The sequence below is a fragment of the Ictalurus punctatus genome, chromosome 4 (genome assembly GCF_001660625.3).
Source record: "Ictalurus punctatus breed USDA103 chromosome 4, Coco_2.0, whole genome shotgun sequence".
Lineage (NCBI taxonomy): Eukaryota > Metazoa > Chordata > Actinopteri > Siluriformes > Ictaluridae > Ictalurus > Ictalurus punctatus.
The window spans coordinates 13,789,324-13,814,395 of record NC_071284.1 but is presented as its reverse complement, the minus strand read 5'-3'; the positions used below and the strand labels follow the sequence as shown (position 1 = coordinate 13,814,395).

Sequence of the window (25,072 nt, the reverse complement as noted above, 5' to 3'; positions counted from 1 at the left end):
GATACTGGATTAAGGCAGTGATTAAAATGTCTGAAAATGTTCACGGCATGATGCTCTTTTTTAAACGCAGTTGACCTTTTGGCCGCATGGGGGCGCGACTCAGCGATACGGAAACTCATCAAAACGTGCTCGGGAAGTTTTGTAAATGGGAATGCAAATGAATTGTATACCAATCGAGGAAATAACGGCAAAAAAGTGAAACGTCTTCGGTAATTTGTAAGCACCACGTTAATCTCTCTTGCTGTGTGTAATCACAACGCTGGCTGACGTGTTCGTGTAGCTGTAACTAGCTGATGTGTTTGTGTGTGTTAGTGAGTTTAACAGTTACAGCACACGGACAGACATGGTGGATAACACTGATTATGCTTTTCCTGCGGGCGACGAAAGTGATGGAAGTAGTGACGAATGGGATTTTGGATGTATTCGTAATACCGAGAAACTAGACCCTGAGGTAAAATTACGTTTACAAACATGCCCAGCTGACACGTTAGCTAAATAACTAGCCGTAGCTAATTTGTCTTTTTTCAATTTTCTGTCCCCATACAGTTTGTCTTTTAAACTCGCTTTTATCTGAATATCCAGTTCTAGAGCATGTCACGGTGGTTATCTAATATTGGTTTTGTTTTTTGTCTAAGGCGACATTAGCCCCTGAGGACAATTTGTCTGTCCTGAAAAGGGCCATCACGGCGGGGGACGTCGATCTCATGCGGAAGCTACTGGACAGTGGTATCTTTTGAATAAAACGAGGCCAATTCCGTGTTTTTAAAGGAGGTGTATGACATATTTGGTGTTCCTGAAGGCCAGTAGTGTCTCATTTGTTTCTGTTTTTAGGTATGAACGTCGAGACACGTCTGGGCTTTGAGTGGACTCCTCTCATGTGCGCTGTCCACGTCGGTCACTGCGATCTGGCCGAGCTGCTGTTGGACCGTGGAGCCAGTGCTAACTTCAGCAGAGGTAGATTCCATCCATCTGTTTTCTGTACCGCTTGTCCTACACAGGGTCGGGGCGAGCGTGGAGCTTACCCCAGGGGGCGAGGGACACGTCAGACAGGGTGCCAACCCATCGCAAGGCACAACTGCGTACACATTCACACACTACAGACAATTTAGAGATGCCAGTCAGCCTACAGTGCATGTCTTTGGACTGGGGGAGGAAACCGGAGTACCCGGAGGAAACCCCCGAAGCACAGGGATAACATGCAAACTCTGTGCACACAGGGTGGAGGTGGGAATCGAACCCCTAGCCCCGGAGGTGGCTGGCAGTTAAGTCTCCGTTCACCCCAGCAGAGGTCAAGTGAAATGTTATAAAGCAGTAATACTAGAAAAGATTCAAAGTAGTCAAAGTCAAACTAAAATCCAAATATTGTTTCATGCCACTTTTTAGTTTTTCTGTTTGGAAAGTGAAGGAGCCAGGCTGCTGCCTCATCAGGTTCAGATTTCTAAGTGATGGTCATGACCTTATAGGAAAACTCCACCTGGAATATATAGAGAAATATTTATGATGTGCTTAGCAATTCCACATTGTGCCACCCAAATGTACCAAATAGTGTCACATTTTCAGTGTTGTTTATATATTTACATTTAAACGTTGCATTGTATACATTAATTAGTCAAATATTCTTATTAATTGAATTTTTTTCTGTTTAATGGCTATTCTCAATTATCAAATAGCAGCAGTGCACTGGGAGAAGTAACTTACACTCTTCACTTGGGATACTGTCTGAACAGCCAGGTCTTCAAAGCAGGTTCAAGACTCATCTTTTCAACAAGCTAATGGTGCACCAAAAAAGGCACCATTCATGTACTTTATTTACCCTGGCTCTATACACTGACATATCCTATTAGACCAGTTCATCAATGCAGAAAGTCACTCAAGTGTATGCCAAACTCTGTGTAAATTTAAAAAAATAAAAATAAAAAAATCCTCTATTCACTACTACACAGAGAATTATAAACACCACAGACTAATAAGCATGGTGTTATTCCACAACTCATCAAGCACTTTATTAGGAACACTTCTACCTCATTCATGCAATATTCCAATCAGCCAATCATGTGGGAGTAGTGTGATGCATGCAATCATGCAGACACAGGTCAAGAGCTTCAGTTAATGTTCACATCAAACATTAGAATGGGGAAAATATCAGTGACTTTGTCTGTGGCATGGTTGTTTGATGCCAGATGGGCTGGTTTGAGTATTTCGGAAACTGCTGAACTTCTGGGATTTTGCATGCACAGCAGTCTATAGAGTTATCACAGAATGGAGCAAAAGCAAACAATCAAAAACACCCAGTAAACAGCAATTCTGTTGGTGGAAACGTCTTGCTGATGAATGAAGTTAAAGGAAAAATTGCTAGACTGGCTTCAAAAACAAACAAACATTGAAGCTCTGAACCTGTATCTACGTTTTTTTATGGCTTGTACTGCTGCATCATGATTGGCTGATTGGATAAATGCATGAATGAGCAGGTATACAAGCGTTCCTAATAAAGTGTTTGATGAGTGTGCCCCATCTACACTGTACACCATTTGTAAAAATTTTTTGCCATAAGTAGCAGCTATGGAGGGTCTCTGATGGTAACTTGATCACCATCACATGTAGTGAAATACTACTCATAATTCCAATAAGCAATTATGAAAGGAAGCGGGCACCTCATATCTTAACATTCTGCATTTCTCTTTCAATTGAACTAGTAAGCATGAAACTTTATTTTAGTAGCAGCACACACCCAAACACAAGTGTGACTAATCTTTAATTTTAAGTGGACATACTAAACAGCCTTAATTAAACGCAAACCCTGCTAGATGATGTTAATAAAGCCAAAGCCAAAAACACCAGAAGCCGTAACTGTGAAATGTCTTACTTCACTATGTGTGAGGGCAGTACTGTAGGTAGGAAGTTCAGCTCCATTATACAAAGTGAATAGCAGCCCATTTGGAATTTGCACTAGAAGATGGCTGTTTTTATTAAACAGCGAAAAGGGACTTTTGAACAGAGTAGACACTGCCAGACAGGCACTACAGCCTTGAGCCTTCAACATTTTTGTGCTTCCTGAGTTCTAGAGACATTAATCAGGACTCTGTGATAGCAGTTTGATCAATCGATGGTCTGCACTATTTTTAGCCCCAACTACAGTTCTCTCCGAAAGTACTAGAATGTCAAGGCTTGCTTGCTTTTTTCTTTTGGCTATACACTGAAGAGATTTGGGTTTGAGATCAAATGAAGAATGAAACAATAATTCAGAATTTCAGCTTTATTTTCCTGATATTTACATGTAGATGGGTTAAACAGCTTAGAACATGGCACCTTTTGTTTGAACCCACCCATTTTTCAAGTGGTCAGAAATAGTGGAACATTTGACAGACAGGTGTTTCTTGTTGCCCAGGTGTACCCTGTTAAATTGACTGTTTCAACAATAGCTCTGAATGTCTACTCTTGGTTTGAGCCCTGGGTTTTGCCTGTGAATGCCACATTTGTTGTTAAAAAGGATAAAGCAACATGAAAAACAGAAAGCTACCTATGGGAGAAAAGCAAGCAATTTTGAAGCTGAGTAAAGAGGGAAAAATCAATAAGAGTCATTGCACAAGCATTGGGCATAGCCAGTACAACAATTTGGAATGTCCTGTAAAAGAAAGAAACCATTGTTACAACAGTGGTTGAAAAGAAACCCCAGAAACAACAATTAGTGATGTCACCAACAACCTTCATAGGGCAGGGGTGAAGGTATCACAGTCCACATTTTGAAGATTTCGAGAGCAGAAATTTAGAGGCCATTCTACAAGATGCAAATCTCTCATCAGCAGTAAAAAACAGAAAGCCAGATTGGAATTTGCAAAGAAATACGGAGATGAGCCAAAAATGTTCTGGAACCAAAATTTACTTCTACCAAAGTGATGGAAAGGCCAAATCTTTATTGATGTAACTCATGATGGTAGCAGCCGAATGAATTTAGAAGTCTACAGAAACATTCTGTCTGCCAATGTATGTATGTGTGTGTGTCTCTGTATATACAGGTGTGAATATGGTCAAAAGTACAGTTACAATGCAGAAACTGCCATTATATTTAGACAGATTGTGAAGAGGAACCTGTAGCTATATTCTTTATCAAATCTGATATTTTTTTATAAGACATGTAACAACAATCATTTAAATTGGAAAATGGAACAAGAATGAATTTTTATTTGCTACTTTGGGGATATTGTAAGCTCCTTTATATTGTATCGACATGTACGATTCTAAAAAGTGTATAAAAAGGGGCTAAGCAGTGGTTCTAATGCCACGCACCAACAGGGTTGTCTTCATATGTTTCTACTTCTGTAAAACCATATACCTAAAATATTGCTGACAACATCAGTATGGAAGCAATGGGTTTCTATAATGCTCCCTTAACACTTAAAACCGTTAACACTGAACACTGAATGGGTTTCTCGTCCATGGTTCCAGAGATTATATAGTGCTGTGAAAAAGTATTTGATTTCTGATTTCTTTTGTTTCTGTGTATATCTCGTACTAAATTGCTTCAGAAATTAAAACAAAATCTAAGCTAAAGCAAAGGCAATACAGTTATTAAATGATAATGTTATTTATTGAAGCAAAAAAAGTTATCCAATAAAAACTGGGTGTGTGTGAAAATGTATTTGCCCCCTTTGTTACTACAACCCCAATTCCAAAAAAGTTGGGACAGTACGGAAAATGCAAAAAAACAAAAGGAGTCATTTGAAAATTCAATTCACCCTGTACGATATTTAAAACTCATTATTTGATGTTTTAATTTGTGAATTAATTTTTTTTTATTTTCGGAAAAATATACACTCATTTCAAATCTGAGAACTTCAACACACTCCAAAAAGTTGGGACAGTTGACTGTTTACCACTGTATAACATCACCATTTCTTATTAAGTGTTTGGGCGCTGAAGACCGCAGTTGGTTAAGTTTAGCAAGCGGAATTTTCCCCCATTCATCCATTATGCATTTCTTCAGCTGCGCAATTGTATAGGGTCTTCGTTGTCTTATTTTGCGCTTCGTACTGTGCCACACATTCTCAATCAGAGACAGGTCAGGACTGCAGGCAGGTCATGCTAGCACCCGCACTCTGTTTTATGCAACCATGTGCTTGTAATCCAGGCAGAATGTGGTTTGGCGTTGTCCTGCTCTAGAGCATCTGTTGCTCCAAAATGTATACATATCTTTCTGCATTAATGGTGCCCTCAGAGATGTGCAAGTTACCCATGCCCTGGACACTAACACACCTCCATACCATGACAGATGCTGGCTTTTGGACCTGACGCTGATAACAGCTTGGATGATCCATTTCCATCTTTTGGCCCGGAGAACACGACGGCTGTTTTGTCCAAAAACTATTTGAAATGTTGACTCGTCTGACCACAAAACACGATTCCACTGTGCTGTTGTCCGTCTCAGATGAGACTGAGCACAGAGAAGTCGGCGGCGCTTCCGGATAGTGTGGATTTATGGCTTCTGCTTTGCTTTGCATGCCTTAACTTGCATCTGTGGATGCAGCGGCAAATGGTGTTGATTGACAAAGGTTTACCAAGGTATTCCTGAGCCCATGTCAGGATATCCATTACAGACTCATGACAGTTTTTAAGACCGTGACATCTGAGGGATCGGATATCATTTGCATTCAGAAGAGGTTTTCGGCCTTCCCCTTTACACACCAAGATTTGACCGGATTCCTTGAATCTTTTAATTATATTGTGCACTGTAGAAGGTGAAATGCCCAAAATCCTCCCGATGTGTCTTTGGGGAATGTTGTTATCAAAATGTTGGATTATTCGCTGACTCATCTGTTGGCAGACTGGTGAACCTCGACCCATCCTTCCTCTTGAAGAACTAGACGTTTTTTTGAAGCTCCTTATATACTGTGATTAGACGATTGCTTCACCTGTTTCACGTCACCTTATTTCAACTTGTCACATTGCTATTAGTCCTAAATTGCCCCTGTCCCAACTTTTTTGGAATGTGTTGCATGCGTCAATTTCAAAATAAATGTTTACCTTCAAAAAACTATGCAGTTGATTAGGTTAAACATCAAATACCTTGTCTTTATACATTTTTTGTTTAAATACAAGACAAAGTACATTTACAAATCACTCTTTGTTTTTCTTAGAATTTTCCATACTGTCCTAACCTTTTAAGAATTGGGGTTGTAATTCCCCAAATCTATGAAAATGCATAATGGGGTTCAGCTGGACTAGATGCAACCAGGCCTGATTACTGCAAACCCTGCTCAAACAAGTCAACACTAAATAGAACTTTTTCAACAGCATGAAGTTCGTTAAAAAGTCTTAACCAGTAATACACTATGCCAAAATTGATAGAAATTCAAGAAATGATGAGGACGAAGGTCACAAAAGGAACATCATGGTGCTGCAGTGTGATGGTGTGGGGGATGCTTTGCTGCTTCAGGGCCTGGGCAGCTTGCAATTGAGGGAAACGTGAATTCTGCTCTCTACCAGAAAATCTTAAACGAGAATGTCCGGTCTTCAGTCACTAAGTACAAGCACAACTCGATTATGCAGCAAAACAATGATCCAAAGCGTAGGAGTAAGTCCTAGTCCTAGAAGTAAGTGAAAGATTGATCTCCAGTTATCATAAGCGTTTGGTTGCAGTTTGATTGCTGTTAAAGGTGGCACAACTAGATTTTAAGTTTAAGGGGGCAGTTAGATTTTCACATTTGTGATGGGTGTTTGATAAATTTTTGTGTTTGTTAGCATTCTCACAGCACTGTATTTACATTCATCATAGAGTGGTTTATTTTGACTGATTTGAGGAATACCATGAAGAATGTTGTGATCCTCAATATACAAAAAACTTGTAAAAAAAAAAAAAAAAAACACCAGAGCTGGTGGTGTTTCAGCTGAACTGGCTGATCACTTGGCGAAAAGAATGGGCACAGCTCTGAAACCTGGAATGAAATTATGTCCAAGATGTCACTCTGGGCCGGCAATAACCGCAGTGAAGCCAGTACTGAGTCGGAACAAAGTAACAGAAGTACAGACTGAGGATATGTCTCTGGAGAAGGCATTGGGAAGCTTTATATCAATCAATGTCACGTGGCTCATATACTCTATATGGCCAAACATTTGTGGACACCTGACCATCACACCATGTCATGTGAAAAAATACAGTCATGTATTTATATATAAAAATACACACATAGTCATGGGAAAAATAAGTACACTCCATGGAAATTGTTGGGTTTTTGTGACATATTTGTCAAGCGAAGACAGCTTCACCAAAGACAGCTTTTCAAGAGAAGCACCTCATACCAACTGTGAAGCATGGTGGTGGAAATGTTATGGTTTGGGGTTGCTTCACTGCATCAGGGATAGAGAGCTTGCATTCATTTATTCAACTATGAATTCTGCATCATATCAAAGAGTGCTTGAAGATAATGTGAGGCCATCTGTCCAAAAGTTGCCATTGAACCGAAAGTGGACCTTACAACAGGATAATGATCCTAAGCACACTATCAAAACAACCAAGGAATGGCTCAAAAAGAAGAAATTGAGGGTTATGGAAAGACCTAGTCAAAGTCCGGATTTGAATCCCATTGAACTGTTGTGGGAGGATTTGAAATAGGCAGTACATGTTAGAGAAACCTCAAATATCTTGCATCTGAAAGAATGTTATATGGAAGAGTGGTCCAAAATTGCCAATGTCAGAGATTGGTGGACAATTATGCAAAATGCTTACAAGAAGTTATTTCTGCTAAAGGGGGCAATACTAGATTCTGAGGTCAAGGGTGTACTTACTTTTTCTACAGAAGAATATCACATCTATTGATAATTCTGTTGAACAATCAACTTTATTAGTAGGCACTATTTCAAAGATGATACAATGTTTGATCGACCAAATATGTCAAAAAAGCCAATCATTTCCATGGGGTGTACTTATTTTTTCACATGCTTGTATGTGGGTCTTCCCCAAACTATTGCTGCAAAGTTGGAGGCACACAATTGTATAGACTGTCTTTGAATGCTGTAGATTTAAGATTTAATTTCACTGGAACTAAGGGGCCCAAACCTCTTCCAGCATGACAATGCTCCTGTGCACAAAGCAAGGTCAGTAAAGACATGGTTTGCCAAGATGGGTGTGGAAGAGCTCGAGTGGTACAGAGCCCTGACCTCAACCCCACTGAACACCTTTGGGATGAACTGGAATGCCAACTGCGCACCAGGCCTCCGAAATCATTAATCCTTTTGTGGCTAAATGAGCATAAATCCCCACAGCCACATTCTAAAATCTAGTGGAAAGTCTTCCAAGAAGAGTGGCGGTTATTATAATAATGAGTCTTTATTGATCACATATACATATGCACAGTGAAATTCTTTTCTTCGCATGTTAGAAGGTTGGGGTCAGAGCGCAGGGTCAGCCATGATACAGCACCCCTGGAGCAGTCAGGGGCCCAACAGTGGCAGCTTGGCAGTGCTGGGGCTTAAACCCCCGACTTTCCGATCAGTAACCCAGAGCCTTAACCGCTAAGCCACCACTGCCCCATTATTACGTTATTATATTATGTTATTATATTATTATTATATTATTATAACAGCAAAGGGTGGAGTAAATCTGGGATGGGATGTTCAACAAGCACATATGGGTATGATGGCATGTATCCACCAGTATTTGTCCATATAGTGTATGTTATGTAGCATCTTCAGATGGTGTATAGCATTATGTAAGGAATAACATGCTACATACTGTGTTGTTATACAAGTATAATCAATGCTAGCGTGGATTATTTTCATATAACAGCACAGGCTAGAGAGAGTTATTCTGCTTATGCCACAGCATAAGCAAATTAAAATGGTACATTTTTTAAGTGTATGAATGATGCATTTGAACTCTTATTAGCTACTTCTGATGCTTTTAAGGCTAGAATGAATCAATTTAGTGAACAAATAGCTTGCTTTTCATTATATTATTTTATACTGAACTGTGTGTGTGTAAAAGTTTTAATTTTAGCTCGGAGCTTTTTCAGCTTGCTTCATCTGACTTTACTTAATAGTTGTGACGCAAAAACAGGGTTACTGAAAACATCCAATTAATCTGCTGGTGTGTGTTCAGTTTACAGGCTGGTGGGAAGAATGAGTGAAGTAATTTAGACATTTCCGCCTTGTCCAGTCTTTGTGTGTATATGAGTGTCTGTGTTTGGGGGGGCTTTGGAAGGAAATAATTAAATGTGAACCCAGCCGCCGCTTCGTAGCTTGTGTTCTGCTTAGAGAGAGAAGAATGCAGCAGTGATGGATAATGCCAGTATACAGAGCGCGATGCTGGCGTCATTGCGCTGGCCCAACACTGGTGCTTTATTTATTTTCCCGCTCCATTGCAGACACAACCATTCTGAGTCTGCATCCTACCCTTAACCAGACTTGCTCATGTAGCCTAAACCTGCCTCTAATCAGAGCAAGTACGTCTGCAACACAACGGTGTGTACACACTGCATTCACACACAATCGTGTATACAGTTGGGCCTTTGGAAAAGTGCTTTCAAGTGGATTTGACACTTAATGCAAATGCGATCATGTTGGTTATTGTTTATGGAGTTCCACGGTTGCTGTTGCTTCATGGTATCATATTCGGTGTTATTGCAAAACATTTCTAGTGTTACCTCAACTGTGCTATCAAAAGTACTTTAAGTACTCTGTGTTACTGCCACAGTTTGCAGACTGTAATCTTGAGCTTTTTTTCCCTTCCTCTGTCTTTTTTGCTTGCACGCAGATCATTACACTGTGCTAATGGCAGCTTGCACTGCAAATTCTGCCACTGAAGAGAACATCAGCAAGTGTGTGGCTCTACTGCTGAGTCGTAATGCTGACCCAAATATCTACAGCAGGTAAAGTGTACTTGTTTGTTTGTGTGTGTGTGGGGGGGAATCTGGTGAATAGGAATATCGGATAGTTATAATTAATAATAATTATGTCAATGGAAGGTCAATGGAAGACATACCTGTATGTGCATATGTGCATGAAATGCTTTCATGAAGATTGTTTTTAAACATATTTGTCAAACAGCCCATTTAAGAGAAATATGGATTCATAGATTTTATGCTCAAAAATCCTGAATGCAGGTGCAAAAAATGTCTAAATAAGTTATGAAGATGATATTAAGTGAAATATAAATACAAATGTTTCAAGTTTTGGATCTTCATTTGAGATCACACTACAGTACACACTACATACATTTGAAACATAACCCGTGAGTGTTGCTCATAACCTATGCTCCCTTTAATAACTATCTTATGGGGTTGAACTATTCTGAGTTACTGCAAATTAGGACAGAATGCCACTTTGGATGCAGCCACAAGCAGTGGTCAGTTGGCAATGTAACATGAAATGGTTTGTTATTGCTAAATGCTTCTCTAGCTAGCTAAAATGCTTCATGCAGTGCCCTCAATATTGGCACCCTTGGGAAATATGAGCAAAGAAGGCTGTGAAAAAATTTTCTTTATTGTTTAACATTTTGATCTTTTGTTTAAAAAATTCACAAAAATACTCTGCTCTCATGGATATCAAACAATTGCAAACACAACACCAGTTTAACAAAAAGAAAAAAATCTTTAAATATACGTGTGCAGCAATTATTGGCACCCTTTGTCAAAACTTTGTGCTACCTCCCTTTGCCAAGATAACAGCTCTAAGTCTTCTCCTGTAATGCCTGATGAGGTTGGAGAGTACATGGCAAGGGATCTGAGACCGTTCCTCCATACAGAATCTCTCCAGATCCTTCAAAATACTCTCCTCTTCAGTTTACCCCACGGGTTTTCTGCGGGTTTCAAGTCGGGACTGGGATGGCCATGGGAGGACCTTGATTTTGTGGTCAGTAAACCATTTTTGTGTTGATTTTGATGTATGTTTTTGGATCATTGTCCTGCTGGAATATCCAACCACGGCCCATTTTAAGCTTTCTGGCAGAGGCAGTCAGGTTTTCATTTAATATCTGCTGATATTTGATGGGAGTCCATGATGCCATTTAGCCTAACAAAATGTCCAGGTCCTCTGGCAGAAAAACAGCCCCAAAACATTAAAGAGCCACCACCATATTTAACTGTGGGTACTTCCTCTTCCAGTTTGGTTCATAACATTTCCAGTTGGAAGTTCTTAATTATTCTGAATTATTTTCAGTGCTTGAACTATTTTCTTATAGCCACTTTTCATTTTGTGAAGCTCAACAACCTTTTGCTACACGTCACAGCTATATTCTATTATCTTACCCATTGTGATGAATGACTAAGGGAATTTGGCCCATGTGTTACTTCATATTTATACCCCTGTCAAACGTGAAGTCATGGTTGAACAATTTCCTGTTCCTAGTCACCCAGGTGTACTAAAAAGTAAAATGGGAATATACTTCAAATATATTTTTCTCATATGAAGTCATAGGGGTGCTGATAAGTGTTACACACTTATTTACCAAAGTTTTTTTTTTTTTTTTTTTTTTTTTGATAAACCTTTGTTGTGTTTGCAATTGTTTAATATCCATGAGAGCAGAGTATTTTTGTGAATTTTTTAACAAAAGATCAAAATGTTAAATAATAAAGACAGTTTTTTCACAGCCCACTTTGCTCATATTTGCCAAGGGTGCCAATATTAGTGGAGGACACTGTATATGGTGTTAGGTAGTTTAAAAAGTTCAGGCATAATGTTCTCAAAATTCTTTTTCCTCACAAAACACTCCTCAATCCAATACAATGTTCTCTTTCATTCTCAATGAGCATTTCTCAGCATTAGTTTTGAATTCATTTACATTTTTTATTTGCACTTAAGGTATTTGGAAGTCCCGCATCCCGAGTGACTTCCAATAGTACTTTGTAGTCGACATCTAAAGAATACCATCCAGATAAAATCCTGTTAGGAGCAGGTTAGAACAGCATGAAAAGAAAGTGCACAGGTCAAGGGATTTTTAAAAATAAAAGTGCTAAATCAAGTGCTTGTTGAAGATTTAGGTCTTTAGACGAGCCATCTGATCCGTATATCTCACAAAAATAAATCTTTTTGGTGTCTATCTGCACTGTTTTGTTTAGCAACAAGATAAAAATAAGAGAAAACTGTGGAGGAAGACATGGGCAGTAAGGACTGTCTGTTGAAAGAAATTCAAGAAAAGAGATTTGTTGCAGATCCCCAAAATTAGTATGTAACAGGGAAATCAGGACTAATATTGTGGCGTGTGCATTTGGCCTTGAAGTAATTGAGCAAATATTTCTGCTCAGTATTTCTGTTCAGGAGAATTCCGTTGACCTGATAATGGAGAGTGGTACAAGGTCATGAATGATGAATTTACCAGAACCTCCTGCCACATTCTTGAATTGCCAGTTTGGAGTGATTAACAGCAACATGACCCTTGATTATCATTGGGCTTTTTTTGGAGGGCTATTTTAGGTTGAACTGCGCAGTTTGTTTGAAAGCTATGTAAAATATCACAATATAGATATAACTTGTCAGGACAAATTACGGGTTAAAATGTGTGCCATAATTTCTTGGCCAATCCAATATGTTCAAGTGGTCGACTGTTTTGAAATGCCATTCAGTTCGGCTTTAGTCATAACCCACCAGTGTTTGTATTTGGCTGTCATAATATGTAATCTTATTGCACCCTATAAAGTGTATTCACATACCAATATGCAATGGAAACTCACAAAGATTTGCACTTTTATTTCTTTTCTTTCTTTTTTTTTGCTGACTTTTCGGAAACATTTGGATGGAAACAATGTTTGATGCTTGATGTAGGAATCAGGCTGGTGATTGTGCACTTCTACTGCACCCACAGGCACTAAGTAGCTCTTACCACCAGCCCCCAGCTGCACATCATCTGCAGCCCAAGCTGTGCACATGACCCAGTATCAACAAGCACTTTGCTGTGTTGACTGGTATGAAAGTGGTTGTATCCTGTCCAGACAAAATATTTGAAAAGTGGTAACAAGATGCAGAGGGAAGTGGCTATGCGATGACGGCTGTGAAGCACTGCCCTTCTTCTCAGTCTTTTGAAGACTGCATTTGACTGGCATTTGACAGCTGCATGCCAATAACATGTTTTGTAAACCAAATACATAGTCACAACATTATTGACATGCTGCATGTCTGTAGCATTTCCTGTAGGATTTTCTTCTATAAATGGTGGAAATCTGAAGGGCCCACATAACGCATAACTTGGGGATTGTGGGGAACCATTTCTCAGAGTTGCTCCCATGAACTGGCTTTGCAAACATTTTTGAATGTTGCTCCACTCAAGGGGATAAAAATCTAAAATGAGGTTGTGTTTGCATATTAAAGTCACTATTGTTCAAACGGTGCATAATCCCCCTAAAAAGTCAGTTCTTTCCATTTGGCAGATTGCAGTGTTTCTAATTATGTCTATCGAAATTTACATTCTGTATTTAGTAGGCTTGGGGGATTGTGTGAAATTATAGCACCCTCTCATTGCTCATTGACATTTCTACTGAGGAGAATGAAAGTTAACCCCAGTGCACTTTTTACTACTTTGCCCTTAATAACTCACGAATGGGCTGTGCCGTCAACTCTAGAATGATTAGAGCCCTTCAGGAGAATAACACAATCAAATTTTTAGTGATATTTTGGCATTAAACATATAGGGACACATAAATATTTATCAAACTGTCTTAAACTATGTCTTGGTCAGTGTAAACCGTGATGGTTTTACATATCACATACAGACAATTTGGTGTAGAGATGTGCATGGGACTGTTTTTAAAAAAAAAATCCCATTCCATCCTGCATCCGCAGACAGTTTGACCAATTCCATCCTCTCTTGCAGGGTTTTCTGTTTGTTTGTACTTATATTTTCTAATGAATTTGGTAAATTGTTCCCCAAAATATAAACAAATTGTTCATTTAAACCACCCTGAGCAGAGTACTTGTCCCATCAAAGTACTAAGGGAAACATTTAGACTTTTTGTTCATGCATAGCAGATATGAAACCAGAACTTTAAAGGTGTAAGAATAGGACCTTGTGCCAAGCAGCATTTAATTATGTCCAAAACACTCACCGGTTAGTTATTATCTTGATTCCGATGTGATTTTTCAGAAGTTTACTATTATGTAATGTTTATCACAGTAGGATGGGTTAGAGTCTTTTAAGCCTAGGTGGTGTATTGCAGTCATATTTTCTTTAATCTAGATGAATTCATTCTTGTTTGCATTATTCTCCCTAAAGTCACAGCAGAGTTAATTACTTCCCTGTATTACTGATTTAGAAATCATGTCCTTACTAATATTCCACCAGACTCCAGAACTTTCCTGGTTGACGCTGTGGCTTCTAATAATGGTAAATTTTAGGGAAATGATTTTAGGTCAGTCTAACAAATTAATTTTAATCATTGCAGTCATCATCAAACATGGGTTGTTGCAGTGTGTAGAAACAAAGTTATTGCGTTAAAGCGTTGCACAAGAAGGCATAATAAAGGTAACTCTGATAAGAAGTAGTTATGGTTGTCATTCTTACGATGATTTGTTGCTGTGGCTTCAATAGCACTCATTGAACAAATAATATTAGCAAACAGAGAGGCCTTCTCTGCTACTTAATTAGCATGTGAAATAAATCTGAAACATTTCAGAGGATTGTTAGAAATTGGTAGGAAAAGGCAAACGGATCTATCTATTTTAATGTTTTGACGGGCTCTTTCTTGAAGTAAACATTCTGTAGATAAATGGCTTTTCTATTCTCCAGTGACTAACATATTATTCACTATTACCTTTCCCAAAAAAATGAGAATATTGCGCAGTAATGTTTTTTAATCATTTGATTGATGTGATTCAGCAAACTTCCTGAATTGATTCAGCAAACTTCCTGATTGTTGTTGCGCTACCCTGGGAAAAGGTATATGAAAGCCATCATACAGTTTGTCACAAGAACATGTGCGTAGATAGGGTCATGTTGAGGAATAAATGTTCCCTCCCTCACCTGTAGTGCTGAAGTTTGGATGCCTGTTCTCTGGGAAATGTCAGGTATTGTGATAAATGGCTTAAGGGTTTTCCCATAGACCCATGCTACAATCTCACACAGGCCTCACCGTGCTGTGTAATGTTTGACAAGAGCTTCTGCTTTCCATTGCAGTTCCATAAATATAAGTCCCATTCACACATCACATGCTAATATACTTTCCAGTATGAAGCAAGATCGGACAATAGTACTTTCTTGCTCACCATCTGCGTTCATCAGTTCAATGTTGTTGTTTTTCCCCTTAGTTTCCTCTAAATGTAGCTGTAGCACTGAATTACAATTCAGTGAAAAGTTTCAGCTGGATTCTAGGCATTTGTGTCAGAGTATGTCTAATATTTGACCAAAATGATTCTAAACAGTCTCACCCTGTTAACCTTTTCTTTCAGTGCAACACTTTCCACGGTCAGACTATTTGTCACTAGTTTATAATTTAACTTTGTTAAAATTGTACCCGATTGGACTTGGACTTAACCCATGAACTATAGCTTTCTACTGTGAAACTCAGCAAAACAGGAATGTTTTGACTTGCGCCACTTTTCCTTTTGCCCAGGACTCGCATGACTTGCCTCATGCTGGCCGCCAGGAACGGTTACTCTCAGGTGATCAATCTGCTGGTGTCCCATGGAGCCAAGCTGAACTCTCAGGATGACAACGGCTATACGGTACTCTTCTCACCTAATCTGCTTTTCAGTTATTGTCTCAAAAGTAAATGGAATGATTAAAGTTCGGTCATTCGTATACGAGGCGATTAAACACAGTACGCCATATGTCTTCCAGCAAGTCTAAGTGGTGTCACATCTGACAAGCACCTTTCTTTAGAAATGTAAGGCCAAGATTGTGGTGTTTGTGGGAATAATAAATGAGACTCTCTGGTTAAAATTAGGCACTCATGTCAGCTGTGCAATACGGGCATGAAGCTGCAGTTCTTAAACTACTACAGCTTGGAGCCGACAAGTCCATTAAAAGCAAGTCCGGGAATACAGCGGCTGACCTGGCCAAAACACTCAAAAACTTGCAGGTATGTGACCTCTGACCTCAGTCCTTCAAGACCTTATCAATCATGTGGGGTTTTGCATATAAGGAATTACTCATCATCAGGCATTATCCTCTGAAGGACAAACAAAAACTCTACTATATATTTCATGTTGAAAGAATCGTCACAGATATGCAACATTTGTATGAAGTGTAGTTATTTGAGATGAGGTTATTCTCCTGATGTGTTTGGGGATTCACAAGCATGTTTGCATTTCATTCCTTTAATTCTAAAAATTAATTCTCCCTCAGTACATTTTTATTTTTATGAACATAATCCAACTTTTCAAATTTCGAGCTCATTTTTAAATGTGTACAATAACATATTTGTTGTTGTTTGTTTGTTTTTTGGATACATAGAGCTTCATGTTCCTGAAAGTTTCATTCACATTGCACATTTGTATTGAATGTCATTAGATTCAAGATTATTTATAGACCTAATTGTTTTTGAGGTTTGGATTAAACTCATTCAATTCAATTGTCCAGTCAACCCAGCTAAATATGATGGTTTTGATTGTGGTTGCACTATTATAGCAAAAAACTTTAAATCATGGCTTTTCTTCATGAACCCCAGTTTGAGAACCAGGGCTGTAAGTGTCTGGCAGCAGTTTGCAATATTGTAAGACTCTGAAGGTGTAAAATATTTACTTATGAGCATTATTGTTACTGTTTAATTTTAAATCAATCTCTCAACAGATCTGCAGGATTCTCGACTCTTCCAGTGTGTCCATTGTTAATGGTGCACTGCCCTCCAAACCTGAAACAGTGTTTAAATTCCTCAGCCGAAACCCTGAACCTCTATCCAACTCAATGGAGAGGTACATTCCAGTTCTAACATGCCTAGTTCTTTCAGACTGTGGCTAGCGTGCCCTCTAGTGGTGATGAGGAAAATTGATGCTCTATGATAATGTAATATGGATGCACAACATTTTGGTTTGTTTGCAGTTCTGCTAAACTAAGTGATATTGAACTACTACTGCACGGACTGAATCTAGAGTACCTCTCTGACATCATGGTGGTGAGGAAACCTTCATATTATACAGACTGGATCACAGATCATACCAGGAGATTTTAAACAGTTCAGATATTTTAGACTGTTTTACATGTCAAACAGGCAGTTCGCTGTGTGTAGATACATGAACAGATGCAGTTGATCTGCAGTATACATTGTGGAGGTGTGGATTATGTTCTAAAAGAGTTTCTAATTTCTGTACATGTTGATCAGGATAATGACATCACCTGGAGCTACTTGTTGACAATGGAAAAAGACGACTTAGAAAAGGTAACTTTACAATGAATGAAATAATAAATAAAAGAATGCATAAACGGAAAATAAATAACCCATTGCTAACACTTAAACATTTAAAATTAGTTGATAGAATAGTTCATGCCATTTAATAATGCATGTTATGAACTGCCCTAAGAAGCGATGGCTCATCGGATTTGGAAGTTTCTGGTACAAATCCAGTGCAAAGACCTGCTGTTATGCGGGCTCCTTGATGGAGCGTTACAGTAATGGGGGGTGACCTAAGGCACCCAGTATAATCATACGTTCTTTTAAGGTTGTGCTTTGAGGATGTTGAGAGCATGCTAGCTGTGATACTCATGCTAGTTAGTGAAGTTCATGTGAATCAGAATTGGACAGACATGGAACTTTATCGGCTCATTAGTCGTTCATTTGATTAATAAACACACATGCATATCTTAACCATTTGACCTTAAGCTGCTTTATATATTAAAAATACATGTTAATAAGTTGTTCATATTAAAAACTGTACATGCTTATTTTAATTTCAGTAAAATCAGATTATTGCAAAAAAAAGAAACCTATTGGACCATCCTTTCCTCCTTTCCTTAACCTGTGTTAATAGTAGGTTTTAGTTTTCATTTTGTGTACACTATTTATGCCATTTTGAGGATAGCAGGAACCTTTTATTTATTTTTATTTTCAGCAACCTTGGACACAAGCACTAACTCGGCTTCACTGAAATATATTTTCTCTTCTCCACTCTGTTTTTGAATCTAGGCTGCTGAATGCGTTCCTTTTATTGGCTCAATATAACCCCTGCATTTCATGTACATTAGATCTATAAGAGGGATAATTGAAATATGGTGTATGCATATGACATGGAAATAAGGGACTAATGGGCAGGACCTTATTCCATGCAGTTGAGGTTGATTCAGCATTTGTACCTATAGTTTTACACTAACCTTGATGAATAATCCTGGTGTCCCAATGCATCTGTGTAGATTGGAGTAACAGACGCTGAAGACCAAAAGAAGATTCTTAATGCAGTTCAGGAGATTCACCTTGACAGAGTGAATCTGGACACCTTGACCCGGCTTGACAACATAGACAGTGGGTAAGATTCAAACTTGTGTATTTTTATTTTAAAATTTTTTTTAAGGATTCCTCCATCAGGATGAAGCCTATTGTTATTGTTAGTATTCTTATTATTATTCTCCTTATTTCTCTAAAGCGCCCAGTATCTCACGATCTGAATAGTAAGAAAATTTGAAATTTGGCACATTGATACTACAGGCCACATCGCCCACTTGAGTCCATAGGTGGCACTACAGGCCACGCCCAAAGTCTACATGATTTTCCATCCCATAAGTCCAAAATGTCTGAAAATTGGTATACATGCCTTATTTCTCATGGGGAACAAAAAAAGCCATTGAGACCCATAAAGTCCGCCATGATAGATTTTCCAGTGCATTGAAAATTTGTCCAAAACTATGGATTTGAACTGTGGTACATGTGTGGGATATATGTCTTCCTATAAGGTGTTAAGTAATAAGGAATCAAATGAAAATTGGCAGAACAATTTACATATTGGTGAATTGACAACTGTTGCACATATTTCTTGTGTTAAGTCATTGTAACATTAACCTATGGACTTGATCTGTGCCACACACAAAGAGGACACTGCATTATGTTACCATGTGCGATGGCAACCTCGTATCTCCCAAAACAATGACATTAAAAGGAATAATAATTTAACGCTAAAATAACGCTTTATACATCTGCTAGTCATAACACAGATTCAATCACCAGTTCATATGAAGACTCTTGATGATGTTGAGTAACAAATCTGAGAAATGGGTGAAATTAAGATGAAAAATAAATTTATTGTGAATATCTGAAATATGCATACTCGGCTAAATGCTAGTGCACTCTGCCAACGGATGTCTCCCTTCTGCAAGCTTGGGGCCACGCACACGCATCCATGACTTTCTGGCAAGGGTGAGCTGACTGTCTATTAGGCAGACATACCGTCTTCTTCACAACCATGAAGCTTGGTCTATTTTGTCAATTTTGTTCTACTGTGGCACACTGAAACTAGAAACTAGACTTACACTTCTCAGAAAATATGGACATAAACAGAGTATAGGGGGCGCAACAGGCCTTGCCTCAAAGTTGACACATTCAAAATAATGACATTTCGACCCCGCCAGGCCGAAATGTCTGGAAGTTGGTATGCATGCCTTGTTGCTCATGGCGAACAAAAAGATCTCTAGAACCCATAATGTCCGCATGATGGATATCTCTCTACAATGACCATTTGTGGAAAACTACAAAAACGAACTTAAAATCTGCCATTGATCCAAATCTCTACCATGTCAATTTTGAAATGGTCCATAATCTTTAGGAGGAATCTGTGTGACACAGTGTGACCTCTGTGACTTTGATCATGGCATGTAATTTGGTACAAGAAGGGCTGGTTTGAGTATTTCAGAAACTGTTGATCTCCTGGAATTTTCACACATAGTTTCTCTAGAGTTTACACAGAATGGTGTGAAAAACAAATAACACTGAGTGAGCGACGGTTCTATGGGTGGAAATACCTTGTTAATAAGAGAGGTCAGAGGAAAATGACCAGATTGGTTAGTGGTGCCAGGAAAAATATACTAACTCAAATAATCACTCTTTAAAACTGTGGTGAGCAGAAATGCATCTCTCTTGAAGACCACATCAAGTTCCACTCCTGGCAGCCAAGAACCAGAATCTGAAACTATGATGGGTACAAACTAATTGAAACAGGACCGGAGAGGACTGGGAAAAAAGACCAGTTGGGTTTTTTTCCCTAATCTTTAAATGGCTGGATTGGATGAGTCTGTGCCCATAACAGCCTCAGATTCTTGTTTTTGGCTGATGAGTGGAACCTGATGTGGTCTTCTGCTGTTGTAGCTCCGAGATGCTTTTCTGCTCACCATGGTTGTGAAGAGTGATTATATAAATTACTATATCCTTTCGGGCAGCTCAAACCAATCTGGCCATTTTCCTCTGAGCTCTCTTATCAACAATGCGTTTCCACCCACAGAACTGTCATTCACTCACTGTTTTTGTTTTTGCACCATTCTGTTTAAACTCTAGAGACTGTTGAGTTTGTGAAAATCACAGCAGTTTCTGAAATGCTCAAACCAGTCCATCTGACACCAACAACTATGCCATGGTTAAAGTCATACTTAAAACTCACACTTTCTTCATTCTGATGTTTTCTGTGAACAGTAACTGGAGCTCTTGACCTGTACCTGCATGATTTTATGCATTGTGCTGCTGCTGCATAGTTTGTTGATTGGATAACTGCATTAATGAGCAGGTGTACAGGCGTTCCTATTAAAGTGGATGGTGAGTGTATGTACTGCTGAGATTGTCTCTTCTATTTGTGACCGCTCTGCATTTAGGCTGAGGCCAAGACACTCAGTGTCTCTCTTCAGACCAAAAGGAAACGTACTCACAGACTTGAACTCCGCCTTCCCATTGTTTGAAGTAGGACGACCCACTGTGTCCTCAAGTCTTCCAGACAAACCTCTCTTAATGGTTTAAGCCCTAATAATGATTTGTGAAGTGAGGAATGAGTGAGTGCGGTTTCTCCATGCTTGTGTTTTGACGGATGGTTCTGAGCAGTTTGCTCATATGCCATGTCTTACCTTAACAAAGCTAATCAATCTATGATTTTCTTTATTCAGAGCTGAGGGGGCTTCCCTGAGGGCATGGGGTCATCCAGTAAATTCCACATTTAATCCTGTCCTGATAGGTAGTCTATAAACACAAGCTAAAGGGATGTCTAGTTAGACAGAAATCCATGGCAAGGCTTGATTTCCTGGCTAATGGGATGTGCCAGAACACATGCTTTGTCATTTTAAGTTTGTACAATACATTGGACCGGTCACTTCCCTGCAGTAATTTAGAATATTTCATTCTGCAGTTCATTTTATAAGCTAAAAAGTTATGAGGAATATGTAGAGAATAAGTAAAATGATGCCAGACTAAAAATATTTACTTGATGGATTGAATTCACAAACATTGCTAAGATAGGTGGACTTTTGGATTATTGCCTGACTGTAAGATGATGGATGTGCTCGTGGTGTGTGTTGGCACAGTGGCTCTTACCAGCCACTTGGTCGTCCAGCGCGAGCCTATCACGCATCTGGTCAAAGAAAAACTAACAAAGCAACACTCTGATCCATCTCTTCATTCTGGCGGAGATAGTAACTCCAGAGGGTCTGACAGTGTTTACCACAGCCTCTGACAGACTGTTAGGAGAAGAAAACGGCTGCTTGGAGAGATTCTCTGTTAAGATAGCGCTATCAGCATTACTTGGTCTGTCAGCCATTACAGGGGTTTGACATGCTAAGTGATTGAAGAAGTGCTTCAAGAATTCTGTCACCAAACGAAGCTACACATCATTGAGAAAGTATTTGCATAGATTGCAAGATTAGCGCTTAATATTGCTTGATATTGTTATAGCTTTTTTACTCTTATACTAATATTCCGTAATCCTTTTAACACTTAATAATACATAATACTAAAAATGAACATTTCTCATTTGCATTCCTCAGAGTTTTATTCACTAATGTCAGGCTTTCTACTGTGTTTTTGTTTTGCAGGAGTGAGGAGCTGTATAACTTTCTTATCAGCCTGAGGCAGCAGTGTTGTTACCTAACTGAGATGGTGCAGGATGTCATCAGCAAGTTCCCCCGCAGCACCTCACAGGTCTGCATACGCACACTCCCTTAAGACTCCCTTTAGACTTCCACTTCCCATATAATGACTAATTACCAAGCCTGTTGTGTAGAATAAGCGATGCAGTCAAAAACAACCTTTCTAATTCGTAGCTGAAAAGCAGGAACAAAAAAAAAAAAAACGATCTGGAAACTAGTTTAAGGGTTTAACGTTAGGTAGAGGTCAAATTCTAATACTGAATATTGACCCACTTCAGGTAAAGTGCATGTTTGCATGTCAGTAAAGGTGCCTTTCTGATATTTTTATGCATTCCTAAATCAAACGGACTAGCACCTCTCTTAAATGATTAACAACAGAAATTCTCTTCATACATAATGTAGCTGAATTGTGTTGTAAGTGAATTATTTAGTAGTGGTATCCTTCACTGCTAAGCAGTGTTTTCTTGTAAGATCAGTGTTTTCACATGGATTTTCTTGCTACTTAGAGTATTTCCATAGTTTTTATAATACGTCATTTTTTACTGTCTGAATGCTAATAATAATAATAATACATTTTTGCCATATAGCTTCTACAATTCCAGACCAAATTTATAGACAAATTTTTATAGACGCTTTTCCTATGCTGAACCACTTTTTCAACATTTCTTTGGTCCGGCAGCTTGTTCTGACATGGGATCCGAAGAAGGAGGCTCAGGCCATATGCACAGAGCTAGTGGCTCAGACCGGAGACCTGCAGAAAGAATTGGTCTGTCTCAGGGACCTCCTCAGTAAGGTCAGCAGCATTTTCACGTTTCTTTGTATAATCTGTCTAAATTGAGAATCCACTCAGATCAGAGTGTGATGGCAGAAACTTTCGCAGCTCATAACTCAGAAGCAGTGTAGTCTCGTGTAGAGAATTGGAGCGTAGAGGGCAGCCAGCGTGCCCTCTGTGTCAGGCTGGAATCTGACAGTGAATGGAGGCCATGTGCTGAGAGAAGACCCGACCGATGTGGTTTATCTTATCTTCTAATGCTCTTCAGGGAGAGAGCCAAACATTTCTACAGATCTCCCCAATCATACCACAGTTGAATTGGTATAGGAAAAACCATGAGGTGGTTGTTGCATGAGGAACTTGACGTCCCTTATTGATTGACGTCTTATTTAACGTCATTATTTAGTCAGCTGTATGTGCACTGGTTTTCAAAGAAAGAGCATCTAAAAAAAAAACTTATTTACTACAATAAAAGTTTTTACAAAATTCTGATTTTTGAAGCTCCTTGGTTATTCCCTTTTTTTTTTGAAGCTTCTGATACTTCAGATTTTTCGAAGCTATCTGATTCACTAGCTAAACCTAGTGATAGGGTGAAGGCTTTTCTGTTGAGCCATTCTGAAACCCAAACTAGACTTTCAAGAAGTAATGTAAAACTGACATAAAGAAAAACATTCGCCTGATTGTTGGGAGATGGCTAGTTTGAGTCTCGCAGATACCCCAGTCATTCATGCTTGGGAGAGCACAATGGTGCTGCGAGAACAATAGCCAGTCATGTGCGTTTGTGAGCTCGTCTGTGAGGGCAAGTACTGTCCCCTACAAGTTCAGCTGCCCTATGATGTTTCATGAGAAAAAAGATGCAGCAGCAATGCTGCTTGTGTCTTACCCTGCCTAATTGGTAGCTGTTGTGTGATCTGGGAGAACTGGCTAGTGGGTGGGAAATGATGTTGACCAAACTGGGAGAAGAAAACTCATGAAAATAAAAGAAAAGGTACAAGATGCCATGGAAGATTCAAACACTTCGCATGTGAATGTGTCTCATTCACATACACACACTCACACACCAGTGGTAGCAGAGCTCCTATGCAAGGCACTAACTTACCATCGGGAGCAACTTGAACGGGGTTCAGTGTCTTGGCCAAGGACACTTTAGTATGTGGAGTCATGTGGGCCGGGAATCAAACTGCCAACCCTACGATTAGTGGACAACCCACTCTACCACCTGAGCCACAGCCGCCCCTTGAAGGTCTTGAAGATCTTGAAGGTCAATTCCTTGTGAGACATAGAGCTGCATTCGCGGACCTCTAAGTCAGTGCTTCTACCTAAGTCATAGAAGTCATCTTATAAAAATGGTCTTGTAGGATGGGTTGTGATTAGGAACAGTGAATCAGAAGAGATTCTAGTGTGCGAAATACTATAAACTTTTGTGCAGCAACTGGAGGATGAAGGTCTAATGAGTAACGGGTGAGTCCACATTCAGATTCTTAATTTCTAAATACACCAGTATGTCAGAAGAAGTGTTGACAAGAAGTATATTCTGTGTGTCTGTAATCCATGGTGACTGTTTTGGCATTGTCTGGTGCATTCCAGTCAGTAATGTATGGGATCTTGAAATGAAATGAATGAAATGATAAATACTGAGGAATGTAAGCAGATTGTAATTCATTAACTTTTGGCAAACAGACTGTCTGGTAAAACCTTGCTGTTTACAAATGCATTACAAATGTCACCCGGAAACATTGCATGTATTGCAGGACATGCTGTTTAATTATATTTGAACTCATCAGTCCATTGCCATTTGCACCGTGAGTGCCGTTCAGTTGCATTCAGTTAAGCATGAAAGGTTTTTTCGATACATTTCAGAAAACTTATTAATGAATGTTGATGAAAACATTAGAACAATGATTGTTACTGCTCATTTTAACTTTGTGATGCTCTCCTTCAGTTGGATCCCAATGATTACACCTTCCATCCTCCTCTGCCCAGTTCACACACCAGCATGAGGACACGAGTTGTAAAGAAACTTGCAGTGGCTGTGCTTGGTGCAGGAATACTGCTATTGTTGTCCCAAGCAAGACACTTGAAAGCATACCTCTGAGAATTATTCTGTTTTAAGTTTTGTTGCCATCAGTGTTTCCAGTTTTTTCTTTTGTTATTATCTTGTTTTATTAACTGCTTGTAAATAGTTTTTCCCTAAAAGTTCAAAGTTGTTAATGGTATATTATGATGGCTTGCTTTATGTTGAAAATTCAGCTGATCAGGGAGATCATAATGCTTTTTGTTCTGTATAACCTTTTTACACCACCTCATTAAAATTATTTCCACTTAATGTTCCGGTCATA

General features: G+C 39.0%; 1 protein-coding gene across 3 annotated transcripts; it reads left to right on the top strand.

Moving 5' to 3' along the window:
• The first annotated feature begins 75 nt into the window (after positions 1 to 75).
• Positions 76 to 25,072, top strand: asz1 (ankyrin repeat, SAM and basic leucine zipper domain containing 1). Of its 3 annotated transcripts, none has more exons than XM_017465181.3 (14): positions 76 to 216; positions 313 to 451; positions 636 to 726; positions 832 to 954; positions 9,746 to 9,860; positions 15,531 to 15,642; positions 15,864 to 15,998; positions 16,709 to 16,830; positions 16,958 to 17,030; positions 17,238 to 17,294; positions 18,263 to 18,375; positions 21,908 to 22,013; positions 22,641 to 22,754; positions 22,842 to 24,811. In XM_017465181.3, the coding sequence occupies exons 2-14, from the start codon at positions 344 to 346 to the stop codon at positions 22,872 to 22,874; spliced, it is 1,302 nt and encodes a 433-aa protein (XP_017320670.3). In that variant the 5' UTR covers positions 76 to 216; positions 313 to 343; the 3' UTR covers positions 22,875 to 24,811. The 3 variants fall into 3 exon arrangements, with proteins under 3 accessions (XP_017320670.3, XP_017320669.3, XP_017320668.3); XM_017465180.3 differs by having other exon boundaries at positions 77 to 209; positions 24,676 to 25,072; XM_017465179.3 differs by having other exon boundaries at positions 77 to 216; positions 24,676 to 25,072.